Source organism: Ailuropoda melanoleuca, chromosome 6 (assembly GCF_002007445.2).
Source record: "Ailuropoda melanoleuca isolate Jingjing chromosome 6, ASM200744v2, whole genome shotgun sequence".
NCBI lineage: Eukaryota > Metazoa > Chordata > Mammalia > Carnivora > Ursidae > Ailuropoda > Ailuropoda melanoleuca.
The window spans coordinates 37,782,031-37,804,115 of record NC_048223.1 but is presented as its reverse complement, the minus strand read 5'-3'; the positions used below and the strand labels follow the sequence as shown (position 1 = coordinate 37,804,115).

The window sequence follows — 22,085 nt, the reverse complement described above, 5'->3', positions numbered from 1 at the left end:
TGTCCTAGGGCAAGAGCCAGTGAATGTGTGGGCAAATTCATCTTTCCAATAGTTTTGCCCTTGGGTAGGGAGTGGCCTTGTCAGGGGTCCTGCAAGGCAGTTGCTTTGAAGGAATGAAGAGCCGAGAGGCTGGCAGGCGGTGATTTTCATCAGAGGATGATCTGAGGGCCCCAAAGAAGCCCCTCTCACTCGGTGCCCTGGGTGTTTGACTCTGCTGCAGAGTGGTTATCCACTCTGGTGGGTATTAGGACCTCTGGATAAGGAGAGGAGCTCAACAGCCACTGGAGCTGTCTCAGGCAGTGGGTTTGATGGCTTCTCAGGCCGAAATTAGAAGTTTTAAATGGAAAATGTTTTCTAATGAGACAAGGAGGGCCCTGAAATGGTGGGTTCCAGTCCTGTTTGCAGCACTTGCTAGCTCTGAGCGCACTTGGGGTTCCCATGTGGAAATGGGAATTCTGGACTCCCGTGCCCACCCTCCAGGGTTGCAGAAGAAGTCAAACGTGGGCCATATAAAAAGCTGAACATTGTGGCCCATTATGCATTTGAAGGAGAGAAACCAAGAAGTTAAAAACTTTGGTTATTTAAAAATGTGGTATTTTAAAGACAGACATTTGTAGGCCAGCCTGAAGTGACCCGGTAGCGGAAGCGAGTGGTGCAGCGCATGAGAACTAGGCACGTCCGCGGAGTGAGCAGGTCGGATCCTGACCAAACTTGTGGATATTCGGGCATGTGCGGTCACACATGGAATGGGCAGTTATGTCCGAGTGTGAGGCTGGGGGTGCTCTTTGGTGGGTGGGGAAGGATGCGCCCAGCCCACGTTCCTGCCGCTGGCTCCCGTTCCAGCGTCTGTTGGGCCCCGGTGCTGAGAAGCTGTCAGAGAGCTGACTTGGGGGTCTGTCCGTCTGTCCCTAATGGCCTCATCTCACATATGCCAAGCTATATAGCCCACCTTGGAGCCCTCTGCCCTGAACCCCTTCTCAGGTGCCCTCCCAGCCATTCCCTCAATTCCTCAGGCCTCTGCTCGTATGGCACCACCTCCGAGTAGCCCTCCCTGACCTGCCTGTGGAAACCAGCCACTTCCCGGCCTGAGGGAACTTCGGGGTGAGATGGAAATGTTCTGTATCTTGCTTAAGGTCCATCTACATGAGCGTACACCTTTGTCAAAGCTCATTAAGTGGTATACTTGAGATTTGTACATTTTGCTGTATGTAAATCTACTTTGAAAAAAGAACCATCAACATCTACTTCTAGTTAATGATGTGCATGCTGAAATCTTTCTGTAGGCAAAAAGAGTCAGATACGGGCAGTGGTTCACCCTGCTCCTTTGCCCTGAAAGGAGCTCCCCAAAGTGTGCCCTTATGAGGGCTGGAGTCTCTCTCCCCCACCAGACTGACCCAGGGCTCTGACTGTTCATTGCTGTGTCTTCAGGGCCTAGCACAGAGCCTGGCACACAGTAGGTGCTCAATAAATACTTGATGGGTGACTAAGTGAACAGACACACTTGTGAGGCATGCATAGCATACCCATCCTGGCCTGAGGGCCTCAAGGTGGGTGTTGGGGGGTTGTCTTATCTTCACCTGGTTCCCTTCCGCTCTCCGCCACTCTGGTGGTTCCCCAGGGCCCATCAGCTCTACCCCCAGCATGTACCCTGAAGCCATCCCCTCCTCTCCTCTCCACTGCCCCCCATCCTGGGCAAGGCCAGCGTCCATTCTCACCTGGATGTTCACTTCCACTCTTGCCCACCTGCGGTCTCCACACAGTGGTTCTGTTGTCTTTCTGAACTGTAAAGCAGATTGTCCCACTCACCTTTGTGAGACTCTGTCAGCTTTCTGGGCACGTCCACCAAAGTAGTAGTCCCCAAGGTCTACAAGACTCCCATGGGCTGAACTTGTCCCCTTTCTGAGCTCTTTCTTTCCACCACAGTCCAGACCTGCCCAACGATGACCTTCCTTTCCCTTGAACCTTCAAGCCTTTCTCACGAGCTTCCTCAGTACCTGAGAACCACGCCCTCATGCTCTCTCCTCTCTCCCTGACCTCTGTCCTTCTCACCCCCAGAGTCTCTGTCCCATAACCCCAGGTCTTTCCTTCCCAAGGCTCAGCACTAGGTACAACCCTTACTAGTCTATGTATTTGTTTCCTGTCTCTTCCTAGTTGCCTCCCAGGGGCTTGTTTTTTCTGTATCGGTTGCTGATGCAAACAGTAGCTGGTGCCAAGCTGTGGCTGAGCAGGAGGGAGGGTGGCTTTCTGGCTCCTCTGCCCCTCTCCTCCCATGGACCCACTTGGCATTGCCAGGGCTCTGCTTTGGGACCTCCTGGGGCTGACTTTCCTGCTCTGACCCCCTCTCTGTCTTTCAGGCCTGTGCCCATCGCTGGAAGAACATCTACTATGAAACAGACCACATCCTGCCCCACGGCTTTTGTTACATCATCCCGTCCAATCTCCAGGCCAAAGGCAGGACGTTGATCCCTTGCTATGAAGGTGAGCGCTGCTAATTCCTCACCCCCAACCCCCACCCACCCCACCCCTGCCACAGCACCCTGATTAACTCCCATCATCTCTGTTTCCCTCAGCTTCCCAAACTCTAACTGGAGGGCAGGAGTGGGTCCCCTGTTGGCCTCTTGGCACCCATGGCCCTGCCCAGGGAATGGGGCGAGCAGGGGGCCATGGTTCCAGACCCCGCCCAGCCCCAGCTCTGCCTGTTACTGCCCCAGAGCCCGTGGTGCTTACTGAGCTATATGAAGTCTCAGACCAAAATTCACCAAGCCTCAGCCAAGTGATCAGGTACTGCCACATGCTGGACAGCCTTGAGAAATCTGCTTTCTCTCTCTGGACCTTGATGTCCTCGCCTGAAAATTCAGACGTTGGCTCAGATCATCTCCACAGTCCCAGCTCCCAGATGGTCTTAAGGCTCCCGAGAAGCTCTGTGAACAAATGTCCTGAGGCAGCGGGAATCCTGAAACCTAGGATTCAGTCATTCCATAACATCCCAAGGCTGACTTTCCTTCCCATCTGGTCCACACACTCTCAAGACAGTTTGCCAAGGGGCACTTGGGTTCTTGGAAGGAAATGTATTTTCTCAGGCTCCCTGCTTAAAACCTCCAAACACCATTGAGCTGATCATTTTAATTTTTTTTAATTAAAAAATATTTTTTTGAGCTGATCATTATTTAGCTCAGTTGAAATTGAGTTTTAAGGATTTAGGAAATACTCTCCTTTTTGTTAGTTTTATGGTTTGTACGCTCAGGTTTTCTTTGCCTCATTCTGAGGGAGTGAGCACTTGTTCCCTCTCTAAGTCCTGTGCTATTTATATTTTAATTCTCCTTCTAACTTACTTGCTTGGATCCAAGTCTCCACTAGCCTGTGTCCATATTTCCTCTGGGCCTCTCTGGGGTTTCCCAGGCTTCAAGTTTTGCAGCCACCGAAGATGGTTCTGAGAAATACTATCTGGACACGTGCATTTGAGCAGGTGTTCTGTGTAATGTCCCACGGAAGAACTGGCAGGGTCCCTGCAGGAGGCAGGAACCCTGTCCTTCCATGAGGGTGAGCCTTGTTCTTTTCCTCTGTGTCAGCATTTTGGTCAGCTGTGGCTGGGACGTGTGGGGAAATTGAACTCTGGCCCCATTTATCTCTGTATTGCCCCAGTCAGAAGAAAAATTCCATCTGAAAAATGGACGTAATGTAGTCAGTCGACGGAGAAGGACAGATAGTATAAATACATCAACAAGGGGTCAAGGCTGTGTTCTGAGTGCCCCAGCTTATTCATCGCTCTCCCCCCCAACCCAGAAAGAAAAGGGGGAAGCACTTGGAATAACTCTTCGGGTATTTCGTTGGCCTGGGGAGAGGTGAGCGGATCAATAGGGGTACTGGAGGCAGTGATTATTGAATCCAAACTAGTTATGCAATAGGACCAGGATGTTGGTTTTCCCAGAAGACGTGTTGAAATAGGGACATGTTGCATGTATCCCATGATTCCTCTGTATCCCACCATAAGCATCGGAATGCAGCAGGAGAGACCTCTGAAGAGGTTGCTAGAGCCTGTAGCCTCTGTGACTCAACTTGCACATGATGTGTTGTTAAACGACTGTGAGCTCAGCACTGGGCCAGTGTTGGTTTGGAGACTTTACACCTTCTATCACTTAATATTTACAATTCCCTTCACTTGGGTTTGAATATGGGCAGTTTTCTGGAGGTCAGGCATGGGAAGCGAGAAACGGAAGGAAAGGTGGCCCATATGGATGCTACTTACAAGTTACCATCATGGGCAGCTGGGGCGCAGTGTTTGGGGAGCCCTGGGGCCAGCAGAGAACACACCTTGCGATTACCCACCTGAGGCGTGTAGCGGCTGGAATCTTTCCACCATTCTGTCCTGCTGTGTGTGGGGGCAGGGAAAGCCCCCCAGCAGGGAGAGCAGCGTGCTGGCCGCCACGCCACACCCTAGAAAGAGTAAGGGTGGTGGGGGTCTGGGTGCCAAGGAGGAGCCCCAGCAGGGCCAGGTCGGTTCAGGTGTGCTCCACACGTCCCTCCTTCACAACCATGTGTGAGCTCTGAGCCGGGGCCTCAGGCGCTGTCGTGTGTTCTTCCCCCTCTGGGTGCTTGGGACCCTCACCGTGGAACATGCCCGCTGTGGCTCGCCGGTCCCAGAAAAGCTACGTGTAGAACAGACCTGCACTGAACCTGTACCTGGAGCCCCCCGATCTGTGGAAGTCAGAGTGGGAAAGGAGCACTGGTTATTTGTCAACAGACCTGCACTGAACCTGCAGCCGGAGCCCCCCGATCTGTGGGAGTCGGAGTGGGAAAGGAGCACTGGTTATTTGTCACACACGTTTCCCGCTCATTATGCAGTAATAGCTGACGTGGGGCTTGTCTCATGATCCCAGATTCCTCCCAGAACAGTGGATGTAGGATGCTGCCAGCATCGCTCTTTGACTGTTCCTTGACTTAATGATGGACAAATGGGCCCAGCAGAGAAATTAGCAAAATGGCGCTACCCCTGCCCGCTCCTTCTCCATGGGCACACACACACTTCCGTGTGCTAACTCATTCATGGGGCTGCCGGGGGCTGGGGTATAAGAGCAGCCCCTCAGAACAATGGGGCACTGAGGAGAACGCGTCTGTGGTTTTTGTTCCTGTAGGAGGCAAGGGGTGGCAGATACTCAGATTTCTCTAAAAGACTGCCTTGACGGGATCCTGGCCCCAGTTAGAGGACCCTTGCGTGTGCTCTGTTGGCTTTGGGGATGTCCACCTCCCAGTTTTGTGGACTACTTTGGGTCTTAAAGCAACCATATTTTTCTCTTAATGTGGAAAAACTCGGTGACTCAAGCTCTGTGTTCCAAGTGAAGGATCTCATTACAGCTAAGTACAGTACAACAGAACTATTTCAGAATTTGACAAGACCTTTTGGATATCATCTTGACGAGCCTATCTTTACTGAGGTCTAGAGATGTGGTGTGGCTTGCTCAAAGCCAAGTTTTTCTTTCCATTCTGTTATTCATGTGTCATGCAATGGAGAGGCAAAGTAGCATGGTGGCTAAAAGCATAGGTTCTGGACCTAGACTGCCAGAGCCCACGTCCTGGCTCTGCCCTTGTGAATGTGTCTAAGCTACTTCAGGGGTTCGTGAAGTGGACAAAATGAGTTAAAACTTGTCAGTTCTTAGAATTGTGCCGTGTGTGTGTGTGTGTGTGTGTGTGTGTGTGTGTGTGTGTGTGCGCGCGCGCGCGCATGTATGCTAAGCACATATACGCTGGTACTCCGTAATATGTGCTAATGTTCTAGATGCTAGGCAGATGTGTGTTAATCACTGTGGGGTGACTAATTTGTCTGCTAGGAATAGAGTCCACGTAATCTTAAGTGCCTCACAGATAAAACCCAAGTGACACAGTCCCAGCTGTCGAGAACTTCCCCATCTACAGGGGGAAACAGAGGAAACATGGTGTTTCCCAAGTGGGAGAGCTGTGTGGGGAGAGAAGTTCATGCCAGTGTGTCCTGCAGGGTACCTCTCCGCAAGGGCCCCAGCTGTATCCAAACTCTAAGTGGCATTAAGACGGCTTATTTCATGTTACACCTGGAGAAACGGATGCCCGCTTAGAGTCTGCAGCCGACTGGGAACCCACTGTTGGTGGTGCAGTGGGTGCTGGGAGGGGAGGAAGGGGCCCTGCCTCCTCAGAGTGTGCCTGCTGCGGAATAGCTCAAGGACCACTGAGGAGCATGGGAGGCTTGCTGGGGGCCCGCTCTTTATGCTTCTGTCTCGATGGCCTCAGGCCTGTGGCTGGGCCTCCACTGAATTACCTCTGAGGGAAGTTCTCATTAGGGGCTCCTGAGAAAATTCACAAGTGCTCAGAAAGACCACACATTGTTCTCTCATGGTGGCCTTGTTTTGGGTCTCCCGGAAGGTCATCTGTGCTCTCTTCAGAATACTGCAAGGTTGGCTTAATAGACGAAAGCCTCAAAGTCTGTGGCCCCGTGTCTAGACTGCCTCAAACTTTTGTATTCTTAAAACATCGGTCTTTGGCACAAAGACATTTTTCTCATGACTTTTCAGGTGCTTCCTGTTTCTGGTTGGGTGGGAAATGCTATCAGAATATCCTGTTTGGAACCAGGAAATGTAGAGGGAATGGGAAACAAAAATGAATTTAGGACACAAAGTAAAATAAACCAGTGGAGCTTACCATTAAGTCAGCCATTTAGTTTGTGTGTGATACGAGAACAGCATCATCACTACCATATGTTGTTTGGTTTTATCTGAGTGTGTGAGAAAATGAGAAGTTCAGGGGGACGATGTGGGGGAAACTATTTGTAAACTGAAGAGCAAGTGCTATGAAACCTGTTGTCATTAACCAAGTCGTATTTTAGGGCTCCCCGAAGTTAAGTCAGTGTGTTGTTAATATCAGGCACAGAGATTTCTTTCATCATTTGCCCTTGAGCCCACCGAGACAAGAAGCCAGAACTTGGCAGGAGTGGGGCTGTAAACAAGTCATCTTTTTTTTTTTTTAAGATTAATTTATTTATTTTAGATTGTGCACATGTGAATGGGGGGAGGGGCAGAGGGGGAGAATCCACAAGCAGACTCCCCGCTGAGCATGGAGCCCCCCCTGGGGGCTTGATCTCACAACCCATGAGGTCATGACCGGATCCGAAACCAAGAGTTGAACACTCAACCATCTGAGCCACCCAACCCCCCACAAGTCATCATTTTATTGTGGCAAAAAAAGCCTCACAATCTGGAAAAGTTGGGGAGCAGCTCTGCTAAATTAGTAAAAAGTGTTTCAGTTAGACCCAATTTCAGAATCTGGCTTTACCTCTCACTCGTTCCTGTGATTGAACCCATAGCTCCTACTTTGTCTGGGTGACTTGGGGTAAACCTGCTGAGCCTCAGTGCTCTAATCTGTAAAATGGGGAGATTAACCTACTGAAGAGGTATTTGAGGTGCCTAACTCAGAGTGAACACTCGATAAGCATGAATTTTTTAGTTAAGTATCCTTAAGCCTTCAGAGAAAGTTTCTAGCAAATCCTGCTTTAATGAATAGATAATGGAGGATAGAAAGTTGGGTATTACAAAAATGACTTTAAGACTCCATGAAAAGAAAGACTCCATTAAAGATGATAATTTCTTAAATATCTTTAAAGATCCTATTTGCACAATTTATTTGTTGGTAAGCTCTCTTCTCCCCTTTTTGTAGATGATCTAAGGTTTAATTCATGCCGTGTTTAAATGTTCTCAAGTTGGGAATTGTTGGGGTCTGAATTTATCAAATTTCACTGTGCTTTAAAATTGTCCCATTGATTCCAAATATTTCTGTGCCACTTTATTATCTGGGTGTGACTGGCTTTTTATTTCCAGTTGGTTTTGCATCTCTCAAGACAGTGCTCATTTCTAGAGAAGGAAATAGATCACCCATTCACATGTGTACTGTTCTTCTCCTGTCTAGTGTTGAATGCTGTGACTCCACAGGGGATAAAAATCAATCAAGAGCCATTTACAAATGAAAGGGTCTTGAGATTTTGTCTTGTTTTGTTGTGTTTTTGTTTTGTTTTGGAGAGAACCATAAAAAGCTAAGTTGATCCATTTAAAAATTTAAGAACAAGCCCCATAAATTTTTATTAAATAAAGAACTCTACATTTACATAGGATTTTATGGTTTCTAAAGAGCTTTCATAAACATTATCTCATTTAAGTAAATACAGCAAATTTAGAAACAGATGTAGTTCTGTATTATAGCCAGTTAAGGCGGAGAGGGACCCTGAGGCGGAGAGAGAGGGAGGGAGGGTAGCTGGTGGGAAAAGCCAGGGCCAGAGGAGGTGACCACGTCTCTGGCAGAGGCTCTTGTGGCTCAGGGAACCCCATTGAGCTTTCATTTAGGTACCAAGAATTTTTACCATGGGCATAAATATATTCTGTACTTCCAATGTGCTTCCATTCGTCGTGTGGAATTATAGACTGCTTAAACTGTATCGTCTAATTTTCCTTACCGATGTCTACGTTTTATGAATCTCCTCTTCAAAAATTGCTAATCTGTATGACAGGTATCTTGGGTTTTATTCCTCTCAGAGAAACTAACAGATTCAGATTTATCTAACAGGTGCCAGGGATTGGGTTAGGGTACTTAACACGTATGAGCATACTGAGTAATGACCTCATTTGGGGGTAAAAATTCTTCTCCCCATTGTACAGATGAGAAAACAGGGTGGGGAGGTTGATGAAGGTCACAAGCTCATTAAGCAGAGAGGGATTGTTGGCATTGAAGTTCAATAGCAGGTTTCTTTGTACCACTTGTCCCGTTGGGATGTTGGTTTCCTTTGTGATTACTGGGGTGCTGTGGCCCTCACTGAGCAAAATCTATTATGTGGTAATTTTATTCTGATTTTTTAGGACACTGTACTAGAGACTTCTCAGACTATGTTGCAGTTTTGCAGTTTAGACACAAAATATAGACAAGTCCCAGCAGGTGCAAGGGGCAGGTGGGACCCCTCAGCCTGATAACATTTTACTGGGAGGCGCATCTGCTCTACGTCCTAGATCCTTCCTTACTGTAAGCATTTGGTTTTCACATCTGCACAGTGGTTTGACTGTCCATGTTTCAGTGGTAGTTATTCCACGAGTCTGTTTAGTTTTGGTCATCATGTGAATTCTCTTCAGCTCTGAGCTGGGACTCTCCCTGAGATGTGACTGTCGCATGTTCAGGGTCACTTCTTTTGGAGGGATGAAAGATAACATAATGTACAATGTCTTGGGCATTTTGGGCTGCTGTAACAGATATACCACAGACAGAGCAACTTAAATAACAAACATTTATTTCTCACTGTTCTGGAGTCTGGGAAGTCCAAGATCAAGGCCCTGGCCTATTCAGCATCTGGTGAGGGCCCTCCTCTGTGTCCTCATGTGATGGAGAGCAGAGAGAGGCAAGCTCTCTAAGGCCTCACAAGAGGGCAGAAATCCCATTTATGGGGGCTCTACCCTTGTGGCCTCATCTGATGCTAATCACCTCCCAAGGCCCCACAGCCTGATACCATCCCATCAGTGGTATGATTTCAATGTATGAATTTTGGGGTGGTACACACATTAAGTCTAACACACAGTAAGCTGAAGGTAGGTATACTATTTTGTGCCTATAAATTTGCTTGCTTCTGCTTCTAAGGTAGGGAGTTCGCAAAATTGGTATTAGATTCTGGGTGGAAGGAACTATTTAAAAATTATGAAACGTTAAAAATTTTTCAAAATTTTTGTAAAAAATACATAACATATGGGGCGCCTGGGTGGCTCAGTCATTAAGCATCTGCCTTTGGCTCAGGGCTTGATCCCAGGGTTCTGGGCTCGAGCCCTGCATCGGGCTCCCTCCTCCGCTGGGAGCCTGCTTCTTCCTCTCCCACTCCCCCTGCTTGTGTTTCCTTTCTCGCTGGCTGTCTCTATCTCTGTCAAATAAATAAATAAAATCTTTTAAAAAAATACATCACATGAAATTTACCATTTTAGCCGTTTTTAAGTGTGCCGTACATACATTCACTATTGTGCAGCGGCCACCATCCATCTCTAGAACTCTTCCATCATCCCAAAATGAAACTCTGTCCTCATGAAACAACTCTCCATTCCCTCCTTCCCCCCATCCTGCCGCCCCCACTCCCCAGCCCTGGCAACTGCTATTCTACTTTGTCTCGATGAGTTTGACTTCTTCAGAGACCTCAAGTAAGTGGAATTATGCAGTATTTGTCCTTTTGTGACTGGCTTACTTCACTTGACAAGGTTGATTCATATCGTAGCATGTGTTACACCTTCCTTCCTTAAGACTTAATATTGCACTGAATGAATGTATATGCCACATTTTGTGTATCCGTTCATCCACCGATGGAAAACATTTTCCTCAAGGACGAGACTGTTCTCAAGGTCAATGGAAAACATTTTCCTCAAGGAGGAGACTGTTCTCAAGGTCAATGTGTTCCGAGAAGCATGACGCTGTGGCAGAAGCACATTGGCAGTCAGGAGCCCTGCCCTTTAATCCTGCCTCAGGCTCATTTGCTGTGTGGCTTTAAATAAACTACTTGCTCTCTCTGAGCAATAGTGACTTCATCTGTAAAAGAAATGGATGGGGTTCGAATTACAGACATGCTCTAAGGATCTCTTCCCCTCTTAAAGCTGCTTTCACAGAATTTTAAGTTGCTGGCTTTATGCAGTTTACCTTTAATGCCCACCATTGCTTAATTGTCCATTATTTTGATAAAACCTAGCTATTTAGGTCATTTACCTTTTATTTTTCCTTCCCATTTAGACTGTGGTCCCTCTTAACTGTGGGCAGTTTTGTCTTTTTAGTTATATATGTTGAAATGCTCTGGTTACTAGTAGAGATCTGTCTGCCCAAGTTCGTTTTCCTCTTAATTGTTTAATGACCAGTTATTTGGTATTCACTCAGAAATTGAGCAAAAAGAAAGGAATAACTTAAGACTAGAAAGCTGTTTTTTTTCCCTCTATTTCATGGCTAAATTCAGGAGCTATAGAAAAAACAATTGTAAAATTGATGCGCTAAAAAGACTTATCTTTGAAAGATGAGCCTTTCTCAAATGGGAAGAGAGATTAGTAGGAATAATATGTTACACCGTCTGTAAATCTTGATCTTTCCATGGGTTGGTTTTATCCAAGCAGCATTTCGGGAAGAGTGCAGGAAGTGACCCCACCCAGTTTAATTGTTGAATGACTTAAAAGTCTTTAGTGTAAGTTCCATGTATTGAGTTGTGGGTTGTGAACATTTGGAAACCAGTATTTTTTCCTCTCTAAATTGCCTTCTGTTTAGACAGGGTTTAGTAAAATCAGTAGCTAAACCGAGGAAAATACTACCATTTTTAGAGTGGAGGAACTGTACAACCTAATGAATTGTGTGTGAGGCAGGCCAAGTAACTCAGACCTGCCCACGGCAGAGACAGAGCTTTCTAACCCCGTTCCTGGGTCCTCCACGTGATTTCCAGGTCCCGTTGCTCAACCACATCTTTTGGTTCCGAGATTCAGTTCTGCTGGACTTAACAGTGTCAGGTTTGTTACAGGAGGACAGTGGGCTGCCGTCATGCTGACTCTGATTTCCCCTTTGCTGCTTCAAGGTGAAGAATGTTTTGTTCCCTGGCGGCAAGGGAGGGAACCAGCTTGTTGTAGCTCTCTTCCTGGCCACATCCTTGGGGCGGGTGGCGACTGCGTGAATGTGTCCAGGAGCCGCCTGCGGCAAGGCCCACAGCCTGTGTGTGTTCAGGAAAAGTTCTGGGAACACTGGAGACTGGAGTTCTCACCCCGTCCTTCCAGCCTACACCGCCTGGACTTCTCAATGGAGGGAGGGATTGTGACCTGGAGGGTTTCTTGAGGACACTGGGATGGGGCAGCCTCCTGTCTCCATTCCTACCTCCCTTTTCAAAGCTCTGCAGTATAGAGGCTCTCCTGCCTTCTCAGGAACTGGATCTGGGTATTCTGTCCTGTTCCTCCTGAGGCCCCAGAGGAGATGAGATTGCCCAAGGTAGAATTAGCCAATCTGGGTTTGGGAAGCCCAGAAACATCAATCCTGTGGGTCCCTGCCCAGCTCCAATCACAACTACCACTATCCTCAGGCCTCCGGGGTTAGTTGGTGGCCCTGGGTGGAGAAGTCAGGATTCCTGGTACCCAGGACGCAACTCCTTTCCAAGCCAGGCTGGGGGTGGAGGTCAGGGAGCCTGACTGATTGGAAGACAGAAGGCAGGGCTGGCAGAGCAGGGAGCACAAAGGTCCCAAGTAAGCAGGTTGGAGAGTTCAGGTCTTAGAGGCTGAAGGAGTGTCCCTGCTCTTCTCACATTTCCACCTGGGCCTTGAGTCTGTGAGCAGAGAAGCACGTGCGCACACCTTCCCTAAGTACACCAGCACTAGCAGCCGTACCAGTGACTGGCACAGGCTGCTGCTGGGGACAGCGAGGTCAGTGAGTTCATCTGGTGCTGAATAAATGCAAACTGTGATGAGCAAACGCATTTTGTGATGGGGAGAGGGTATCATTTGCATTTCCCTGCAAGACACCCGGACAGAGAAGCTGAGGAGTTCTGCAAGGCTGTGCATGGCTCAGAATAGGAAGTGTTTAATCCAGTCACACCAGTGGAGCCTTCCTAACCTAGAGTTGCCACAGCTGCCTCCCCTCCCCACAGAGCAGGTGCGGTGGGATGGGGTGGGGTGGAAGCATTAGGACTGGAGCCTGTTTCCAAGTTGAAGTGGTTAATCAAGAGTTACAGAAGTTTCTGGGAGGTCAGAGTTATGTGTCCTAGTCAGGAGCCCCACATAGTTTGACTCCTTGTTCTAGAGCACTCCAAGAAGGCAGGTGTAGACCCTGGGGTCTCAGAAAGTCAAAGCCAGTGGGATGATGCCTGTTTCCTGGGTGTCCCTGTCCCTCAGACCCCTGATGAGGCAGTCCCAGCTTGGTGACCCTGAGGCTGGCCTCTAACGCTACGTCGATGCTGGCTGAGGCTGGGATGCTGGTAGTAGGGCTGGACTTTGCAGGACTTTCTCCTGGGGCCAGGAGTGGGGTCCTCATAGCTCCCTATGTGGCTGTGGCCCCCCCTCCCCCAGCAGCCCTGGGTCCTACTTCTGGCACAGAGCTGGCAGTTTGGGGATGAGGTGGAGAAAGACAAGTTTTCATATCTACTATTTTTGGAGTCCCTGTTACAAAGGAGACCTTGAGCCAGTTTTCTTTAAAACATGAAAGATTCCTATGTAACTCTTATTCATGTCATAAATTTATGAGGTTGAACTGGTGTGCCCTGCATTGTAGCTTCGTTCAGCTGGTGGGGTCTGAATTTTCCTTGTTTTATTTGCCAGAGAGTTACAGTTGGGTGTTTAACCCCTCGAGTCAGTGGAGGTGGATATGCTTTTTGCCAGACCTTCCAGATGTAATGTAATTGTTCGGGTTGGGCCATTTTGATCCTTCTTGCCATTATGCTGTTTGATGTAAGATTTATTATTAATTTTTATTATTTCTTGCCATCAGACAGTTTGACGCACGATCTCTTTATGACTTTGCACACTCCCAGCCTGGGTGCAGAATTTTGCAGAGAATAGATGAGTCCCATCTTCCCTGGGTTACTCTCTGGCAGGCCTGTGAGTTCTCCTTGTAATAACAGGACAAGGAGGGAGGGGCTGGTTTAGCCCTCACAAGGAAGAGGAGTAACTCAATTGACATTCCATTGTAATTTGGCAGTCGGTTAATGGCCACTTACTGGAAAATGTTACCAGGCTCTGCGGTGAGTGTTGTTAGAAACTGAATTACTCTGTATATTTCCCCAGGGCCCTTTTCCGCCTTCTCTAGCACGCTCTCGGAGCTGCAGGAAGTGGCACTGTGTTGCAATCACAGCTGCATTGTTCCTTCATATTATTTATTTTGTTTCAAAATTAAGTATATTGCCTTTAACGGTACCAGAGACTTGCCAAGAGCCCAGGGGTGACATGGGGGATCACGGGGTTATTTTGTTGGGAGCCCCGGGCCTGCAAGTGCCCAGGGACAGCCATGAGCCCTCGTCTGGCAAGGTAATTAATTTGAGTCATCTGAGCTGAACATCTCTCTATCTCTATGTCTTTACCCATGTAATGATTTCAACTGGCTGGTCACTTCCTGGGTTTTTTGTAATCACTCACTCCGTAGAATGTTTGATGGGCCAGAGGTGAATGAATGTGAATCTTGGCTTTGCCATTTACTAGCTATATGACCTTGGGCAATTCACCTAACCTCTCTGAGCCGGGAGCTTTACCTATTCACAGATGGCAACATGGGCTCCCAGGGATAAGAGAGCAATGAAATGGCACGAGTGGATGTAGTTAACAGGGCCTAGAACATGCTAAATACTCTTCCTTCCAACTTAAAAATACAGCAGCAGCACAGAATGCCCCTTTGTCGGGTCAGCATGTTGGGAACTGTGAGGGAATGGTGGAGGAAAAGCACTTCATCATTTGTGTTTCTGTTGACCTGGAGAGATTTCCCCCTTTAACCGAAGTTGGAGGTGTCCGTGTATAGCATCACCATACACCATTGGGGGTGTAACCGGGTGCGGGAGCAGGTCCAGCGGGGGCCCAGGCTCTGTTGGCTGGTATCTGCTTGGATGGCAGAAATCATCTTGCCTCCAGCTCTGGAGTGTCATGTTGGGAGGCTTGGTTGTCTTCCAGGGGACTCCACACAGGGATGGCCACATCATGCCATTTCTGGGTCATGTTTTCAGCTCCTTTTCCTACTGGGGCTCGCCATCCTTTCTGAAGTCAATGAAATAATCGTCAGCAGCCTCCCACTTAATTACCATGGCTGCTGCTCCTCTTTCCCCACACGCGTGGAGGAAGTCCACTGGGGCGCTTGGCAGCCTCCTGGCCCAGTGGCACCAGAGCCTGGATTTTTGAGGTCTGGTGGATTCCTGAGACTTTCCTTCCGCGCCCCAGTCTGGAAGGCATCCCTGGGCCCAGCCTGCAGCAGCGCAGGGGGAAGTGGCCAGCACGCTCGGCAGCCCCTCCACACGACTGGCACACACTGACAAGGCTGTGGTTTGCTTCTTTCCTTCCCTCCCCTCTAGAGTATAAGAAGAAGTACGGAGAGGAACACGGCTCCTGCCAGGCTGGGATAGCAGGCTTCTTCACTGAGGTGGGTGTCGGCTCTTGGGCATTTCTGCTGTCTTGCAGGTGTTCACGTTTCCTGGCGGATTGTGGTCTCGGTGGTTCCTTGAGATGGAGCTGCTGGTGCCCCCCACGTACTTGAGCTGTGAGCGATAGATTCTGGTCCCTGGATGTGACATCAGGGGAAGGTGATTGACACCGGTGGGGGCTCCTGCTGGCCAGAGACCACTGGGGGGGGGATGGGCAGCTCATTGGGAGGAGACACCTATTGGACAATTTCTCTAAGGAGCCCTCTTGACTCTGAGCCCCATGGAAGGAACCGGCTCAAGGGGGTACAGGTGAGATGTGCTCAGCCACATTTGTGTCTCGTTGCCGGCAGTGAGGAGGGTATATTAAGCATCACCTCCTGTCGTTCTTCCCTCTGTGGAGAGATTTTATGATTTTATACGGAACTCAGCCAGCCCCTTTCCCAAATTCCGAAGGACTGTAGACTTGAATACTTCTGTACCTATGTAGTTGTACCATGATCTTTGGCTGGACAGTACAACTTTAGGGACTATTCTTAAGTGATTCTTACCTACTGTGAGTTCACCCTTCACATCAGCCCCTCATTTCTCAAACATCTTTTAATTGTCTGCCATGTGCAAAGCTCCATGCCAGGGCCTGTAAGTGACTCAGGCATCCATGGAGTTGCTCAGGCCCAAACAAAAAAGTACTTTATATTTCTAATTCATCTGTAATCTTATTCTTTTAACCTCCTAAGCATATCCCAAATGTGACAGCTTTAATTGCCCATGGTCATCACCTGGAGATATTCTGGTCTTGATGTAGTCTCCCTGCATCTTTTTTTTTTTTTTGGTAGTAAAATACACACTACATGAAATTGACTATTTTGACCATTTGGAAGCAAACAATTCCGTGGTATTTAGTACATTGACAGTGTTGTGCAAACGCGGCCTCTTTAGCTTGAAAACATTTCCATCACCTCAATCTGCATCTGTTCTCCACACCCGCCCTTGTGTTTTCTGCACAGCAGCCTGAGGAATCTTTCAAAATCAAACCCTGTCATTCTGTCTCTGTGGCTTCCCATCACATGGTAGATTAAAATCCATACTCTGTGTCTTGGCTCATGGGACTTTCTGTCATTCATTCTCCTTCTCTTGCTCCAGGACAGCAGAGAGCTGCAGGAGGGGACACCCACCAGTGTCCAGAGCTTTCTGATCCAGAGCAAAACTGCCAACCTTATTTTCTGCAATTACTATTTAAATTACTATTTAAATTCAGAAAATAGACAGCAATGCAGCATTTCATTTAGAAAGCAACATGGAAAAGGTAGAAAAGTCAGAAATGTTGTCTTTCACTCTCAGACCAACAAACATGAGATGCTTCCCTCCAACCCTGCAGTCTGCACCCTCTAATTCTTACTATATCCTTTAGCTGTCACTTCGGTGAGATTCTTATGACCATCTACACAGAGTTCCATGGGAGGTCGGGTGGATGGTGCTACCAGTCGCCTGCACTGCTCAGGCCCAAATGAGCAAGATTCCTCTCCTGCATCCAAGTCATCACGGAGTCCCACTTCCTGTGCTCCCAAAACCTATCCCAGAGGCCTCCATTTCTCTCTGCCTCCGCTGCCGCTCTGCAAACCTAGGGCACCATCGTCTTGCCCAGGGTGCCACCACAGGACCCTCCTGATTTCCCACTCCCACCCTGCCTTGCGACAGCCTCTTCCCACCTAGTAGCCAAAACTACCTTCTCAAAATGAGAATAATATTGTGGCTCTCCTTTGCTCAGAACCTTCTGTATCCCCATCATACTTAACAATAAGATCCAGACTCTTCCATGTGGCCACCCAGGTCTTCCTGCCTTTCCTGTCTCACCTGTTACCTGGCCTCCTGGACTCACCTCCTCCAGCCTCAGAGACTTGGGATGGCTGCTGGAATGTACCAGACTCCCTGGCAGCATGGGGCTGGAGGTGCCCACACGTGGCATTTTTGTGCACAGGCGCACTTTTCTGCAGAAGAGAAACACAGCAGAGGAATCGCTGGTGCCAAAGCTATCCAACGTTTGAATTTGGGTACATTCTGGCAAATTACACTCCAGAAGTATTTGCCAACCGACAGTCCCCCAGTTGTGTGTCATTGTTCCTTCAGCCTCTCACCACTACCAGTTTTTGTCATTATAAAAATATACCTCATTTTCCTGTAATGTCCCTTTATCTGCTTATTAGTGTAGTTTAGTATTCTTCAAGTATTGGCCATTTGTCTTTTTCCAGAAATTGCCTGTTTATGTTTTTGGTCTATCATTTTGTTGGTTTTTCTTATTTTTGATTAGCTGATTTTTAGGAACTTGCAAGATAGTTTTAACACTAATTTCTTATCTCTTATATGTGTTGTAAAATTTTTTTATCAGTCTGAATTGGCTTATTGTGTCTTTATTGTACTGCCATCACACAGTCATATTTGTCAAATCCATCAATCATTTTCTCTCTAGATTCTAGACTTCTCAGAAAGATCCTCCCTCTCCTAAGAATATGAGATATCCACCTATAATTTCTTCCAGAATATTTACATTTTTTTAAAAGCTTTCTCTCTTCAGTACATCTTGGATTTCTTTTTGGAAACATTATATGGTAGTAACAAACTGCATGGTTTTCCTAAATGTGTAGTTGATTGTTCTCATATTGGCCTGCTAATCAGGTTTTCTCATCCCCGTTGATTTGAAATACCATCCTCCTGTATGCTGAGCTCACGCTCTCCTTCTGTCTCTGTGGCTGTTGTTTCTCTGGTAAGGTCTAGCAGAGTCTTGCTCAGCCCAGGAGGCAGCAGGGCACCCTTGAAAGTCCACAAGCAGGTGATGGACACTGTGGATGGCAGTGCTGGGAGAGAGAGACCATGCAGGCTGGCGTGCCCAGGATTTTAAAAGTAGAAGGGCCAGGAGGGAGGCCAGGTAGGAGGCTGTGATGTGGTCCAGCTACAAAACAAGGCAGGAATAAAAAAAATGACCAGGGGAATTGGAGAATATTAAGGCAGTATCAGTGGGCTGGGTGGCCAGAGGACTGTGGGGTGGAGGAAGTAGGAGGCAGGGTTCTGGAGAACAGTGGTACCCCAGTGGGAAGAAGGCTGTCTAGAGAAGAATCACTGGGGGAGGTAAACAAATGGGCCTGCTTTCAACACATGCAGTGTGAGGTGATGGATGGGACATCATAGGTGTTTTTAGAAGATACTTGGATACAGGGACCAGAACCCAACCTGAGTAGGAAACTTTGGTTTGGTCATTGCTAGCACCTCTCTGAGGGGGCTGGGTGTGCTCAGCATGGAGCTCGGGGTGGGGGTGGGAAGGATGCCTCCTTTCAACAGTGGGAGGAGAAAAAGTAGACTCACTGCAGAAATGAGAATTCATCAGAGATGTTGATGGAGAACTAAGGGAGAGAAAGAGTTCCCAGGGAGGGGGTGTCATTATGGTCTCACCAGGTGGAAGGTCAGGGAAGACAGGGCATTGGGTTGGGTGGAAGGAGGGCTTGGTGGGAAGAGCAGAAAGGGCAGGGGTGGAGGGCAGCCCATGGGGCTGTGCAAGCTCCAGGTGACCAGAAGGACAAGAGGACCTATTGAAACTCCATGCTCTGGGAACCGTGAGGCCTCAGCGTGTGCTGGCTGGGCAAACAGTAGTGGGGCAGTGGTGCATGGATGGGGGGGTGTGGGGCCAGCGAGTGGGAGGCTTAGTCCTCTGACCCGGCCACTGTCTCCTGGCTGCCCTGGGCTTTGGCCTCCTTAAACAGGAGGTCTTTGAACTCACTGCCTCTCTTGTTTCTGGAACCTCAGCTGTTGGAGGTTGAGCAGGAAATGTGGTTGAAGGGGTCAGGCAGCACTTCTCCCCTCCCCTGCCCTCCTGCTGACCCCGTTACTTGGGCTGGCTCTTGCTGTGGGCTGGGCTGTCCCTGCACAGGGCAGGCAGCTACCTCTCAAGCTGGATGTGCTTCTGTGGTCTTCCGAACACGGCCATGTGGCCTTCCGAACACGGCCATGTGGCCCCCAAGTACTCTGGCCTGAGGTGCCCGCTTGACCTGAAGGCCTGTGACGCAGGGGTTGCCAAAGCTGTTTGAACTACGGTTGCCACGTGAGTTTTCGCCTGTCACTGAGGATAAAGGAGAGCTTCCTGGGAACTTTATTATTGTAGCCTAGGGTGACAGAGACAGATATTTGTGAGTAGCAAGAGAAGTCATGGACCAGCCCGCCAGCTTTGCAGCAATGCCATGGGAGCCTGAAGACATCTGAGTAGAAGTCTGGGGTGCAGACTTCTATTGTAGATCCCGAGTGCCCCTCTGCCCCCTCCCCCACGCATGCCAGCTTGCAGCAGTACGCAGAGAAAAGTCCGCGGCTTCTCAGGCACGCCCACACTCCTTCGTGCCTCTGGAGGTTCTGCTAATAAATGCACCTTGGAAAAAGGCCCACACTGTTTATGGAAGAGAGCCCACATGGGAGTTAGGTGGTGTGGCCTTTGGCTTGCAGAGAAGCTTGAGTTTCTCTGTGCCATTTGCATTGGCTATTTCTGGGTGGTGGGGAGCTAAGTCCTGACACCATTTTCCTGGCACTGGTAAACAGTGCCAAAAGGGCCCAGGCATCATCCCTAGTGAATGGGAAAACCAATACAGAGAATTCCAGGAAGACACTGCTTTCCTGCCCCTCTGCTGCCCCAGCCCCAGCCCCAGCCCCAGCCCTGCGGGTCCCAGGCTCAACTTCAGGTGTTTTAGTTTGAACCAAGGGAGAAGGAGGCATGAGCGTGAAGAGGAGGAGGAAGACAGACAAGAGCTTTGGTTTAAAGGTTTGTGAGGAGAGATTACCTTGTCTTCTCTTTATGATGTTTGAGAGAGCAGGTGCGGGGATGTGTTAGACATACAGCTCTCAATTTTTATGCTGGATTGATTTAAATCATCAGAAAACAATGTGTCTACCGCCTGGTGTCCCAGAGAGCCTCACGCGTCTCTGGTGATGCTCGGGGCTTTGGCTCGTGAAGAGCTGCAGGTGGAGAAAGCTGTCTATGTGCTGTGTACCACTGGTATCCAGGCCAAGGGTCATTATGTCCTCCCATGCCCTGTGTGTTTAGACACCAGATTCCAAATTCCTTTCTGAGCTCAAGGCCAAGGAAGAAGTCTTTCTCCTCTGAGGAACTGATCATTTGTCTAATGCTCCTTCTAGAAGTGGCACAGTGCCTTACACAGAACAGATGAGAATAGGGGCAGGAGTGAATGAATGCACTCACCTCCCGTGTTTTTTCAGCGATGAGTTCTGAGTGCAGGAAGTGATATGTTTTTATAAAACAGTGAGATGCCTCAGAGTGTCCGACTTATCAACAGCTCCCTTGGAGGTGGCTAGGACCGCAGAACCTGAATGCAGTGTTTCTCCACAGTCTTTCCTGGTCTCCACCTTCCAGAATCACCAGCAACATGCCACTGAGGCAGGGTATGGTGGCTTGTCTTCTGTCTGTGCTCACACCCTACTGTTTAAAGTTCTTTTCCAAATGGACCTCAGCACACGCCTTTTTCAAAGCATTGCCCTATTGCCGCCACGGTCGCACCTGGCTCTCCTGCCCATGCGCTCTTTCTTCTTCTTGTTCTCTTTAGATGGCTCTAGGTTGTTCTGACTTTTGCTCTGTGGGAATTCAGTGTGACTATGAATTGTCCTCAGAAACTCAGGAGCCTTATAGCAAGATCTAGCCTTCAGGGACTTGTTGGAAAGCAGCAGCTTCTGACAGTGGTGAGGCCAGCTCTCCAGAGAGGGGTCAACCTGGAAGGGTGTTTCTGAAATAGAACTCGAAGAGCCAAGGGAGGGGTGGGTGTGTTTGGGCACTGAGAGGCCTCGATGACATTGCCGTGTCTAGCATCCACTGTCTGCACGGCCTGCACCTTTGGGGTTTGTGTACAGCTGAGGGGTTTCCCCTGAGATTGGCTTTATTTGAACCCTTTGGATAGAGTTTTTTTCTAAAATATTTTGTATATTTCCACATTGCCTTCCCCTGGGATTGTCATACAAGGGGACTTCTTTGGTTTGTGTATCTAGTATAAGCTTTCATACATGATAGTAGTAGGTGCTTAATATTACTGAGTGAAAAATTAATGATTGTGTTAGGAAAATAATTTTAATTGTTTCTTACTGCAGTGTAGGTACTTTAGGAAATAAGATCAAAAGAAGGGATTCCCTGTTGGGGAAGGAAGGAATGAAAGCCTCAGCCAGGGTCATCCAGTGGATGCAGTAGGCCGTGGGCACCTCCCCTCAGCACGGCTTCCACACAGAGTGTGCTCCATTTTGAACATGTTGTGCGTTTTCTGAGGTGACTTTCTTCTCAGTGTTTAATCATTGTTCTAGAATTTTGAAAAACACTTGGGTTCTGGGTGGCTCAGATGTTTAAGCGTCTGCCTTTGGCTCAGGTCATGATCTGAGGGTCCTGGGATCGAGTCCTGCATCAGGCTCCCTGCTCAGTGGGGAGTCTGCTTCTTCCTCCGCCCCTCCCCCCCACTTGTGCACTTCTCTCTCTCTCAAATTAATAAATAAAATCTAAAAAAGTAAAAAAAGTATAATTTTGAAAAACACGAAATAAATTTTAGGGATGAGAGAGAGACAGAGACACAGAGAAACAAACAGAGTGACAGAAGAAGGGAGGGGAGGGGAGGGATTCCTGTAATCTTGTCACCCAGTGGAAAAAAAACATAAACGTTTAGGGCTTCTCCTTCTGGTTTCTGTTTCGTCTGTCTGTACACATTTTTTTTTCCTTTTATAAAATGTGATCGTAGTGTACGTATTGTTTGGCCTGTTTAACTCAGCGGTTTGCGGCCCTGTCTCAGTGCTGTTACGTCCACAGCATTTTTACTGCTGCTGGATTCTGTTGAATGGGTGTACCATGATTTAGGGTCCCAGCTGTTAGATGTTTAGATCATTTCCAACTTTTCTTTCTTTCTTTCTTTCTTTCTTTCTTTCTTTCTTTCTTTCTTTCTTTCTTTTTCTTCCTTCCTTCCTT

At 48.3% G+C, this 22,085-nt stretch overlaps 1 protein-coding gene across 1 annotated transcript in view; it reads left to right on the top strand.

Moving 5' to 3' along the window:
* ITGA9 (integrin subunit alpha 9) overlaps positions 1-22,085 on the top strand; it is a 332,075-nt gene that overhangs the window by 8,094 nt on the left and 301,896 nt on the right. The window contains exons 3-4 of the mRNA XM_034662244.1: positions 2,355-2,478; positions 15,035-15,102. Coding sequence (XP_034518135.1) covers positions 2,355-2,478; positions 15,035-15,102 — 192 coding nt within the window. The remainder of the gene's footprint in view (positions 1-2,354; positions 2,479-15,034; positions 15,103-22,085) is intronic.